Raw genomic sequence first — 13,621 nt, forward strand, 5'->3', positions numbered from 1 at the left:
GGAGGACAGTTTTTCTTGCAGCAAACCAGCATCCTCACGTAGCAGCTGTGCCACCTGCGAAATGTTATTTTAAGAATCCCAAACCATTCTACATCCTCTCTGACTGCTGAATTTCCTGTCTGATAGCATGATGCTCAATGCATACATCTCAACAGAGGTCATTTTGAAGCTGACGAATGCCATAGATGAATGAACCGGTCTTGGTAAGTGTCTTAAATGTCTCCGGTGGAATGAACATGATTAAACCATTTTTTTCTCTCTTCTCATAGCCAAAGCCACCTTCCACTATTAACCATTTGGGGGGTGGAGATACTTAGTTGGGGGAGGGGGCCAAAGGAAAACATTCCAGCGGCCCCTTGTAGCCAAAAAGGATATGCTATAATTAGTTCCAGGAGGGCGAGCAGTAGCTGAATGAAGAAAACTGACTTGTTTATCTAGAAGAGGAATGGCAAAACTCTTGTCAAGTCCACCCTGAGTATGTGGAGACCGCCACGCAGACTCTTGGCCATGTTAATTCATCTGTGACCTGCTAAACAGATCATAACCCACACACAATGACCCATACAAGAGGACGGAGGGCTGCAGACGCAAACGTTTCCCATTGCCCATTCATAAAAAAGCAGACAGGAAGACAAAAAATTTTGGTTTTCTGCCTCAGACTGCATTGGCTGAACTCAATAAAGCCTTGGCACACATCTGGAGATGCAAGGCTCGTTCTTTTTTTTTTTTTTTTTTCAGACACCCAAACGTTCCGATCGGAGCGCTATCTCTCTCTCTGCTTTCCATCTCTGACTCATTATCATTCATACACTTGGCCGCAAGTTCATCTCGGACACATTCACAGGATGTCATACCACTATGCCCACTCCACATTCAGGATGTTTGTAGAATGACTACAGCCTGATGAATATGCCTCCAGATTCACACCAGCTTGTAACACTCAAATCAACTGCAACATGTGTCTATGTGCAACAGAAAAAAGCTTTCGACTGTATAAAGTATGTTAATTGCAGAAACTATGTTCACTTTCTGTAACACTTAGGTTTAGGGTCCAATTCTCACTATTAACTAGTTGCTTATTGACATGCATATTGCTAGGATATTGTTTAGGCTGTTTATTAGTACTTATAAAGCACATATTAATGCATGACCATATTCTACATCCCTTAATTCTACCCAATACCTACTACTATTACAACTAAACTACTATTAATAAGCAGTAACTAGGAGTTTATTGAGGCAAAAGTCGTAATTAAGTTAATAGTAAGAATTGGACCCCAATCTAAAGTGTGACCTAAATTTTCAGAAGAAAAAAAATCCTTTGTAAAATTGCATTTTAAAAAAATATATGAAAAAATAATAAAGAAATCTTAGCATTTTAATGAATATATAAAATACAAAAAAATCCATGAGAAAAATCTGTTGTTTTCACAGGTAGTCCTTGCTTAAGTCTAGTTAACCTTTGACCCATAATAGCTTGTGCTTCAATCAGGAAGACAAACAATCATTTTTCTGGTTATATGTCTTTAAATATGTACTCTGAAAAAGGACCAATATGGAATCTTAAACTTCATATTGAAGGATGCAAATTTTTGGTGGATAATTGATTAACGTCCTCTGCAGCCAAGACAAAAAAAGTGCATAAGCTAGTAATGTGATTATTATCACTTTAAACATAAGTACTATCAATTTCATTGTGTTGAATGTTTATAATAAGGGAAAAACATACTCTCTTCTTTGCTATTCCAGTTGCTTTGTGGGAAAAAACATTGACAAAGTCTACTTAGCATCTACAAAGTATATTGCTCCATTATTTATTTATCTAAGGCTAACTGACATCAGTGAGTGGGTGGATCAAGCGTGTGTGTGTGTGTGTGTGGGAGTGTGTAACTGCATCACGCTGCCATCATGAAAGAGCAGCCGAACGCACCTTTGGGCATCGGTACAAAGGAAACAGGGCAATAAATGTAAACTTTATCAGTTCAGTCCAAAGAGTTCAGCCGTTCAGACTCTCAATCTCACAAACTCATTTAAACTGACACTTCTAGATCATGTTTTACCCTGGTATGTAGTAAAATGCCTTTTAAGGTTTGATGCAATCTACTGCTTTTGCAGCAATTTAAATAACACCAGTGAAATTAGGGATGTGCAAAACATATTTTCAAAATGGACTTTTTAAAGTTGCCTTTCTATCATTTTCTCTCATGGACATCTCTCATGGAATTTTTGTCACTATGGTGACAAAAATTGAAAAAATTCTATATTTGATCTATATGATGATCTATAATTTATCTATGATCTATAATTGACCTACAAATCCTTTCTGTCCCATATTTCACTGTCCACATATAAATAAAAGTAGTATAATGAAAAGTAGAATTGTGTCCTTGCGCAAGGCTTTTGCATTCTACAGATGCTCCTTTAAGACTTCCCTCATTCTCTGACCTATCTAACCCTTTGCGTGTCTCATAAAGTTTAAGTTTCTGTCCTAAAACAGTCCGATGTGGCGAGTAAAAGCTTAACTTTAGCACGCTAGCTATAGGGGCTCAGCCGAGATCTGGAGGTAAAGGGTGTTTTGGAACAGCTCGGCTCACATGTGACTCAAATCGCATTCCTGGATGATAGAGTCAGATGGGGCATGTTTTCCTCCAATACAAATGTACTCATTTCTGTATTGAACCAATCATATCAGCCCATCACTTTCCTAAAACTGTATAGAGAAATCAGATGTGACACAATTTTAAATGTATGTCTAGGGGCCTCGGAATGCTTTGCTTTTCCTGTCTGCCAGAGAAAAATCCATGAGGACACAGAGTCGGCATGCCACAAAGGGTTCATTCTCTCCATATCTCCCTGCAGTTATCCTGGTGGCACTTTTAACCGCCTGCCGCTTTGCTTCTCCAGCTATCAAATGTGTCATTTGCAGGCTGATAAACCGCAAAATTCAGGTTATCAGAGGAATTATTGGGTTAAAACTGAATTAAAACAATTGAATTAAAAATTAAATTGCCTGTTGCACATTGGCGATCAACTGAATAAGTGATTAAGTAACATGTACATAACTGTGTGCGTCACAGTATGTTTTTAGGTCAAAAAAAAGAAAATGAATGAATATAGTCATGCTTTTCTACAACAGAGTTGGTCAATTAAAATATTTGCGTGATGTTACATTCATGTTTGTATGTAGGTATCATTAATAAATCCAAGACTGAACATATAGGCAACATGAAATTTTTTTTTTTAAAGTGCTCCATAAATGATCAGTTGTCTGATCATCATAATGCAAATTAATGTATTTAATTTGTGTATTATGTCTAATATTAAAGAATCTTCGTAAAATATAATGGAAAAAGAAACATGATTCAAAATATAATTGTCCTTTTTGTGAAACACTGAAAAGCAATGCTAATAAATTTGTATCGATAGTTTTGAAAGGTATATGGGATCATGCTGCAATGGATGTGTCTAGTTATATACAACTAATGTAAACAAACTCACCCATTTCCTGGGTCTTCCTCTAGGTCTTTTCTCCCCTGTGGTCTCAGCTTTCTGCAAATGCCAACAACCATGAATTAGTGGCCGGTATTTCATCAAGTGCTTTAAACAAATTTTTCAGGCACACAATTTGTCACAAGCAGAGACATTTTCATATATGGCCACAAAAGGAGAAGGTGAAATGCTAGGGTTCCATTTCCTCTAATGCTTTTAATACATAAAGAGTTTGTAAGGTATATCCGGGCCTCCAACAATGAACTGTCTCCATTGCCCAAGTTCCTGGTCTGTGCAGCGTAATATTTCACTAGAGGAATTTTATGCCATTCAAGTGTAAATAAGAGCACCATTATCAGCAAACCCACCCAGATAAGGGCCATGAAAGACAGTTATGGGGTTTCAATCACAGCGGCTCCAGCTTAATAACAGGGGTCCATTGAAACACTGTACAAATAAAACACCTCACAGGAAAATGTCTTTATATATCAAAAAAGTCTTGCAACACCCTGTTGCTAAAGTTGTTTGACAGTAAATTCTTCCATTAATAGCATTTAAGTTTTCCGATTTGACGGTTGTCTGACTTAAGAAGACCAGCATAGGATTTCCCACAGACATTTTGTGTTGTTTAAGCAACAATTCCATCGCCCTCTGAAATTGTAAGTGAAATAATTTGACAGGTGGAAGCAGGAGAGTCTTTGCCCGAGGGTTTGAATGATGGTGCCTTCCTGCTATGGTCGAAGGCAATTAACAAGACAAGACACGTCTTCATTATTTATAGGATATAAAGTTTTCTTCTGGCCGTGGGCTTTTGTCATGCAGAGCCCTGCGGGAAACATTACTCAAATCATCAAACATCTATGAATTCTGTGAATGAACCAGGAAAGGTAGGCGTCAAAGGTATCATGTTTGTCAGCAGAGTACATCCAAACGAGTGAGACACAAATCAATGCTGGTAGAGTATGCATCTCTATCTCTGACCTATTAACAACACTATCATGCTTAAGCATTGCACTAATCTGAGAGAGTTACCCAGGTAGTATCATGAATCATGAGAGTACATTTAACTGGTTTATGTCAAAGTCAAGAACGTGAATCCATAAATGTGTAGCTGACATTAAATAAAATGTATTTAGTAATTAATAAAATAAGCTGATAATCGGTTTGTATCATAAAATTCAGCTAAATTCATTCAGTTTTTCATTGAGTTAGTGTTGTTTTTGTTAACTAAAACTATTAAAATTGTTTTCGATAATTAAAATGGAGCTGAAATAAAATGAAATGAAAATAAATATTAGAGGAAAACTTAGATTAGAAAGGTCGCCTTGCAACTAACTGAAATAAGTGATTTTAAGTTGAAGTACACACTGTAAAAAAAAAAGATTAGTACTTGAAGTACAATCAACTTGGCTGTTTAAGTCATTTCAACTTAAATTACATTAAACTGACTTTAAAAAAATGAGTTGAATCTTGTATAACTTATTAAAAAGTTGCTTAACTTATTTTGATGAGTTAAAGCAATGTAAATACATATGTTGTCATAACTTAATAATCATCTATTTTTTACAGTGAAAATTACAAAAACTAAAACAAATAAATTAAATCTAAACAGCAGTATTAAAAACACACCAATAAAAATGATAAAAGCACATAACAAAATCAGTAAAACTTAAACTAAATTTAAAATCAAAACTGAAAACATAAAAATAAAGGGTAATTCAAAATATTAATAAATACTATAAGAGTATATAAATAATGCTAAAATAACTATGAATTGGATCAATGATGAATTTGATCAGATTCAATAGAATGATTTATTTCATGAATTGGACAACACTAATCTCAAAAATGTACTAAGCTAGGGAAGATATCCAGAATTTCAGGAAATTCCTTACATTTTGGGTTTTCCTCACACAACGCTACATAGTATATGGCTTCAGAAGACTTGAAATATCGCAATTGAGTCATAATGGCAACTGTTTTTGTAAATTCTGGACAAAGGATTCACAGACCCGCTTTCTCTTTCATTATATTCTTCAAAAAATGCATCTTTTGAGTAAAAAAAGTGTTTTAAGGCTACAAGAGATTGTCACTTGGTGAGTACCCTTAAAGGGACAACTTTCTTCCTTCTTTACCCCAATAACGTTCATAGTAGTACCTTAGGTGTACATATAACTACTCTAAGATACTAATATGCATCTTTTAGGAGTATATAAAGTACAAAGTTCTGCCTTTAAGGGTACTGCCAAAGTGACAAGCTGTTGCACTCCTAAGGGTACATTTTTTTCTGATAGTAAAAAAAGAAAGTCATATGGGTTTGGAAAGACACGAGGGTGAGCAAATGATGACAGGATTTTCTTTTTTGGGGCGAACTATGCCTTTAAACCCATCCTCTCATACATGGTTGGAATACTCCATATATCACTTCTACAATGCATCCCTGTCTGTTGTGTTGTGTGTGATGTGTTCAGTCCTGTTTGGGTCAGTCTGTTTGCCCTGACGAAGTATGCAGGCATTGTCAAGGCTCACATTACCACTTCTCCAACAAGCAGAGTTTGTTTTGAATACCCAGAGGACACTTCACCGTTCTGCAAAGGCATGATGGACTGGAGAAACATAAACCTGAGCGTCGTAGTTCACGCCACAGCCAGTCACTAAGAAAGGACACAGAGGCAGCTACGGGTCGGCGGTTAGCCTCAGTCCGGCAACCAATTTTGTGTCCTACACACTTCCATAGATGTTTATGGGATTGAAAAGGAGTGGAAATTGATGTAAATATTAGATTGCTGTGCCTATAATGATTTGCAAAGACTTGCACATTCTCAAAGACACAAACCCTTTAACCTCACCTCTCCTTGTCTGCGTCTTTCTCAGTGTCTCTGTCTGTCTTTCTCGGACCAATCAGTGTCTCCCTACCTTCAGTCCTCTGTTGGGGATGCTGCATTTTTAATCAGGAGATTTAATGGTCTGCAAGTCGACACCCTGATCAATTAATCATGTCTGTGTTTGCGTGTCTCGTCCAGCCATGTCCCGTGTCCACAGCAGACACGAGCCCGGGCGCTCACTGTCCTCTTCGACACCAGGACATCCTGGCATGCGTGTGAGGCCGGGGACAAGGCCATCTCTCATTAATGGAAAGGGAGGGGCAGTCTCGCTTCTGCCAAACCCACTTTTGCGAATGGAGAGTTTAAAATTAGCCCCCTGGTGCCCCGTATCAAGTTCCAACAATGTCTGGTCAACGGAAAATATTCCGGCTAGTCATTAGGGCCAATGAATTGAGCAAAATGATCGTGGTGGGGCGGAAATGGTCTGGTTATATGTCTTGACAGTTAAAACTGTGTACCATCTAGGTATATCATAGCCTGTTCAGCCTGGAATGTGAATATGATACCACTTCTCTGGGTTCTTTAGAGCAATTTAGAGCTGACAATGTCTTTAATGTGCAAATTAAATTGCATTATTTATTGACAGCTACATTTCATGAACCTGGAAGTTGTTTATTCGTTGCATTGTCTCAAGGCATTATCTATCTACCTGAGCAGCTGGTACGTCCACTGTTTCAGCAAGTACAGCATCAGTTTGGAGTCAGTCTGAGCCTTTAAATTGAGGGTCGTGAAAGTGTTAGGAGACACAGAAGATGACTGATTTTGGGTGGGAGAGCGAATCTTTCGAGAAGCGTCTCTAGCCGATTTTGGCTCCTTTCATCTTGGTAGATTATTCAGTCCACTGTATATCATAAAAAAGCTAAATAAGATGAAATAGTATTACACTAGCAGAAAATTGCTCAAGCTTTTCAAAGCGGGCCCGTGACTGTTTACAGTGGTACATTACTGTGAAAAGAGAGTGGTCAGAGCTGTCACTGAGTTATTAACGCAGACTAATTCCGCAAGTAGACATCTCAGCTCCCCTCGACGTCTCGGAGACGAGAAGAACATTGTAATGCTTTTAAAAACCAAACGCACTGACAGTTGAGGGGACTTCCCACAAACATTTGCCAGACTAGACCACACACACAAGAGAGGCTGAAATGTTAATGACTTCATTACAAAATGCTCGCCAGAAGAATCCCTCTTTAAAGGCATTCCCAATACATAAACAGAATTCAGCAATTACACAAACGCTGACAGTCACATTCGGCTAAAACTGATGCGCACCAACTAAATCATATGTGCTTTTCTGATTTGCTTTTCTGTTTACACGGGCATTAGTAAGGAATGGGAACAGAGTTCGTTTGGCAATATGCAACAGTGCATGCTCTATACTCCCTGCGCAGAGTATACGCTTCATGCACGCCTGCATGTTTGTGGTTCTCTCACGTATGCGTGGTCATTTGCCTAAGGCGAGACAGAGAGAGAGTATTTATGTGTGTAGAATTCACTGCTACTTTTAGGTGTGTAGGTCAGCAGGACTCCCCCCGCCACATTACTGGAGCTTAGTGTTAACTGCTCTGCTGAAACACACAGCAAAGGGGTTCGGGTCACTGCGGTCCGTTCACATAGGCAACACTGAGGAGTTATGATTGAGATGTCAAGAAGGGAGCCCTCGACATTCACACGCCCGATGTTGACACATTTCACATGCTTCTAAATGCTCCTGACACATTCCTGATAAATGATTCATAAAATGGTAAGAGCCCATTTTCTTCAGTTAATAAAGTCAAGGATGGATAGATAGATAGATAGATGGATAGATAGATAGATAGATAGATAGATAGATAGATAGATAGATAGATAGATAGATAGATAGATAGATAGATAGATAGATAGATAGATAGATAGATAGATAGATAGATAGATAGATAGATAGATAGATAGATAGATAGATAGATAGATAACGATTCAACAATGATAGATAGATAGATAGATAGATAGATAGATAGATAGATAGATAGATAGATAGATAGATAGATAGATAGATAGATAGATAGATAGATAGATAGATAGATAGATAGATAGATAGATAGATAGATAGATAGATAGATAGATAGATAGATAGATAGATAGATAGATAGATAGTGTGAGTTTGTTTGTGACTGTTGAGGTGTGCAGAAAGTTGCCTGGTTCTCACCTTCTGCGCTGCTTTGGAGGGGCCCTTGTTCTTGCTTCCTTTGGGACGTCCCCTCGGTCGTTTGGGGACCGGCTCTCCTGTAGGTTCCTGAAGAGGAGAGCAGGTGAACTTAGGCCATGAAGACAGGAAACAAAGCCATGGGCTACTGCCGCTCCATTTTCTATCAGCAAACCAAGTGCCATTTATTTGGAAGAAAGCACAAGCACACTATTCAAGCCAATTTTAAGGTTTCAGTTGATAACATCATAAATATATTGCTCAGAATGACACCAAACGTATTTGGACACTTTCTGGCTGTCAGACGTAAGTGGATCAGGTTCATTGTTAATGTGATGAATTACACCTGTGGCTACTCTGCTGTGAGAACTGACTTCATACAGCCACTAAAAATGCTTTTAAGTGATTGCAAAAATAGTTTTGCAAAGTGCAGGTGCCACAGACATTCATACATTTGAAATGTTCAAATACTTTTCTGAGACCACTGTATACATGATGCACTCTCCCCCCTCTCAAAGAAGACAGGGTTCCTTTCAAGCATACGCACATTTACTGGTGGTCTCCCATTCACTTGTGCTTTATGAGTCAAGACCAGAACGGACAAAGTTTTGTGTGTCTATGTGTAGTACTAGGCACACAGGAAGAACAACTAAACGCAACTTTATTCCTGGACAGACAACAAAACATTATTAAACAGACATTTTTACAATACAACTTTTTAGCTTTGTAAATATGTATGTGATTAACAGTCTTCTTTCAAATTGTTTCACTTATATTTGCCTGCATATATTGACTATATTGACTATAAAGCGACTTTTTTTTGCAATTTTTGAATTAAATTTTTTGTTAATTTAAATTTTTTTTTTTTTTTTTTTTTTTTTACATACAAGCAACATCTTTTACATGCCAAAAAATCAGTATATTTGGTGACTGATTGACTATATTTTTAACCTCACTTGCCAGCTCATCCTGATGACTACTTGCCATTAGAGGTATTGCAGAGAGTCACTGGTGAACTGCTTAAGATAGTGAATCACATCCTCTAACCACAAACACTCAAAACAAGAATTTAGATGGATGTGGTCATGACTAAACAGTTTGATTTTCAGTTCAGTGACATTACATTTTAATTACATGCTTGTTGTTATAGTAACCAACAACTGCTCACATCAACATGTACATTTAAAACAGCCTATACACACACATACACACACACACACACACACACACACACACACACACACACACACACACACACACACACACACACACACACACACACACACACACACACACACACACACACACACACACACACACACACACACACACACACACACACACACACACACACTACCTGTCAAAAGTTTGGAAACATTACATTTAATAACATTATTATTATTATTATTAAATGTTGAAAATCCTTTTTTCAGGATTCTTTGATGAATAGAAAGTTCAATGAGCAGCATTTATTAAATGTATTGATTCAATATATTGAAGCATTTATTAAATAGAAATATTTTGTAGCATTCTAAATGTCTTAACTGTCACTTTTGATCCATTCAATGCATCCATAATGAATAAAAGTATTCATTTCTCTCTCTCTTTTTTAATCTTACCTTGATTGAATGGTTCCACAAAAATGTTAAGCAGCAAAAACTTTTTTCAACATTGATGATAAATATTTCATGAGCAGCAAATCAGCATATTATAGTGATTCCTGAAGGATCATGTGACACTGAAGACTGGAGTTATAATTGCATCACAGGAATACATTATATTTTAAAATGTATTAAACTAGAAAACAATTATTTTAAATTGTAATAATATTTCATAATATTACTGTTTTTAGTTTTGTTTTGTTTTTTATTAAATAAATACAGCCTTGGTGAGCATAAGAGACTTCTTTCAAAAACATAAAAATATTGTAATGTTTCCAAACTTTTGACAGGTACAGTGTAGAGAGTCAGTTATACACAATACAACCTATATTTTTGGTATATTGTCATTTGTGTTTTGTAATTTCGATAGATGGATTGTGCAAAATTTGGTCTAATGGTTTGCTGATAATTCAGAAGCAAAAAAACTAATTTTACTTAGACTGAAGCAATATTTCTAAAGCAATCTAGCTTGATCTCACCACATCAACAGAGGACCCTCTAGCGCAGGCTATACATTTACATTTAAAGCATTTAGCATTAAAGTGACTGTACCATCAGGTATGAAATACTATTGTGATCAACAATTCCGAATGAAATCTGATAGAATAAAGTGTGTACTGTACAAATGCAAACAAGTGCTACTCGTACAATAATCCTAATACACATACAAGCTATACATTCATTCTGCAGGTATTCTTCACAAAAGAAATTCAAACTGAAAATGCAATCACAATCAAGCACTCAAACTTGATACTTCTGTCTTAAAACACGGTCTAAAAAGTGGGTAGCTGACATCATGTTTCAAGCAGTGACAGCTGTGTCCATCAGTGTGCCATGCTTTAATTCATCAAAACTATTTTAAATAAATGTTTTCTAATTCATTTAAAAAAATAGAAAAATGTCATTTTGCATGCATTTAAAATCAAGCAGTGAATGTAAAAGTATTGTTTCAGTGAAAATAAAATCATACTGTTGAATTAAAAAAGTTATGTCCTTGTTATATGTCAACTAGATAAACACTGTACAATGTACAAATGTGCAAAAGTATGCACATATGCATTGCTTTAAGCAATACAATACAGTAGCCTACACAAACTGAGATACAGTATAGCTGGACAAAGGAAATCTAATAAAAATATTAAGAACATGATAGTGCTGAAAAAAAAACAACAACAAAAAAACATACCAAACCAAACTAAATTGGTTTGCTGGTCTCACAACCTGGCTAAGCTGGTCGCCAAAAGTTTCCAAATTCAACTTAAAACCTGCAACCAGACCAGAATACCACCGTAGTCTGGTTTTAAAGCTGTTTTTGCAGCAGGGGAGCATGTAAATATATGAGCCATAAAGTGCGCGCGAAGAGTAATATGGTTACTCTAAGAATGTTTATTGAGCAGTCCAGCAAAGTTTAAACACGTCCATTCCCAATTTAGAATATTAAAAGTGCTTGTGGTGGAAGAGATACGAGTCACACACTGACCTGTTGCGGCTTCCTGGGTCTACCCGGTCCCCTCTTCTTTGGCTCGGCCGGGGCGGGCTCGGGTTCGGGCTCGGGCTCGAGGTGCTCCTGCGATCCTGAAGCTTCGCCGGCAGCTTCCTCGCCGCGCGCGCTCATCGTGTGTGTGTGTGAGTTCCAAACAGAGTCTCGCGCACCTTCTGTTCCTGCAGCACGAGCTCTCCGCCAGTCAGTCAGTGTCTCGCGCTCAGCAGTGCGCGTTTATCAAAAACAATGCGATTAAAACCGGTGCGCTCATGAAGGGTATGCAAAACGTAAATTAAAAGTGCGGTATTGTGAGAAGCACGTGCTGCCTCTTGGTTGAGAATTTGGCTCACACACAAACACACACACACACACACAGAGGGAAAAAAATCTCCTCTGTAGAATTAAGTGGGGGTGGCTTTAGTAATAAAATAAGCCCAGTGATCGATTGCAATTTGAGCGAGACATTCGCCTTAGGGAAATTGTGACAGTGCACTGTCAAATTCACGCTATTGCGGATTCAAGAATTTGCGGGGAAAGACTTTCTATGCGGATTGGTTTAAATAAAAATGGGGGCATTTTAAATGCATCCCGGCTGCCCACACGGAAATAAGTACAGAGACTGTGGATGAGGATGAGGTATACATTTAAAAAAAAAAAAAAAAAACAAAAAAAAAAAAAAAAAGGAGAGAGAGAGAGAGAGAGAGAGAGAGAGTGGGGCGAAAATCACTTTTCCCGTGGGTGGATAACACGAGGAGGGAGGGGGAACGAAAGGCGCAAAAGAGAGAGAGAGAGAGAGAGAGAGAGAGAGAGAGAGAGAGAGAGAGAGAGAGAGAGAGAGAGAGAGAGAGAGAGAAGAATTGGACAACAGCCAGAGAAAACATGAGAAATACTAAGAGGAGAGACCACATTGAGACAAACTCACGTGTCCAGCACCATTCATGTTACTGGCTACACTCCAAAAAGTTTAAAGACACAGCATAGTTCAACACCGTTTATTTGTTTGTTTGTTTAAAGAAATGTAATCCATAGCTGACATAAACTTCGTTTGGGATGAGCTCCGACTCTCTTAAAAATCTGGTTTCTTAACTGTTAGCGGTTCTTTCAGTAGGCCATTGTTTTCGGGAATAGGCTATTTAAAAAAAAAAAGTTTTGTAGAAAGTAGAAAAGTTTATAGTTGAAAAAAGTGTAAAGAAAAATTTTAGTAGCATTAACTGCTCACAGTACTGACACGCGATCAGATTTCAAAATCGTAGTTCAGCTTTTTAGAGATTGCATAATTGCTAAAGGAATATTAAAACAAAAATGTGGTATTTTATCTATTAATTTATTTTTATACATTTTACTACACTACTACTACTACACACACACACACACACACACACACACACACATATGTGTATATATATAATTGCAACAAAAATCAAATACAAGAGAACAAAAAATATATAGTTCTTGATTTAGAGTAGCCTATGGCATAACAAAAATAACATGAGTTACGGTTCAATAAGTGAGGATAATGGAATGGCCGGGGTCCCTGCTAAAGTGTTTGGATTTATAGACAGAACGGCCACATAAGATGCTGAATTCGGAACTGCATACTGCATAGCCTACTACTCTTACCATTTTTGCCAAAGAAATATATGGGGGAAATAGTAAGAGTAGGCCTAGGCTATATTATATGCGATTCCGAATTCATTAGAGTTTTTAGCTCGGGAATCGGACAACACTGGCCGGTCGCGCTGTTACTGTAGCCTATGTTCTTGTTCATTACAAAAACAAAACAAAAACTGTTCATATGCGTATGGTGGCACTGTATGATTTTAATAAAAAATAAAAATAAAAAATAAAATAAAAAAAAACGAGAGTCATCGGGATTCGGACTTGACGCGCTGTAAGTTTATGCGTTTATTCGGCGAAATATAAA

General features: G+C 37.4%; 1 protein-coding gene across 1 annotated transcript in view; it reads right to left on the reverse strand.

Moving 5' to 3' along the window:
• Nucleotides 1-11,851, reverse strand: part of hmga2 (high mobility group AT-hook 2) — a 31,289-nt gene extending 19,438 nt beyond the window's left edge. The window contains exons 1-3 of the mRNA XM_081364263.1: nucleotides 11,695-11,851; nucleotides 8,557-8,643; nucleotides 3,499-3,549 (exon numbers count right to left, since the gene is read on the reverse strand). Coding sequence (XP_081220389.1) covers nucleotides 3,499-3,549; nucleotides 8,557-8,643; nucleotides 11,695-11,829 — 273 coding nt within the window. The 5' untranslated portion in view covers nucleotides 11,830-11,851. The remainder of the gene's footprint in view (nucleotides 1-3,498; nucleotides 3,550-8,556; nucleotides 8,644-11,694) is intronic.
• Between the last annotated feature and the right edge of the window lie 1,770 nt (nucleotides 11,852-13,621).

This window comes from Scardinius erythrophthalmus, assembly GCF_964197995.2.
Source record: "Scardinius erythrophthalmus genome assembly, chromosome: 4".
NCBI classification, from domain to species: domain Eukaryota; kingdom Metazoa; phylum Chordata; class Actinopteri; order Cypriniformes; family Leuciscidae; genus Scardinius; species Scardinius erythrophthalmus.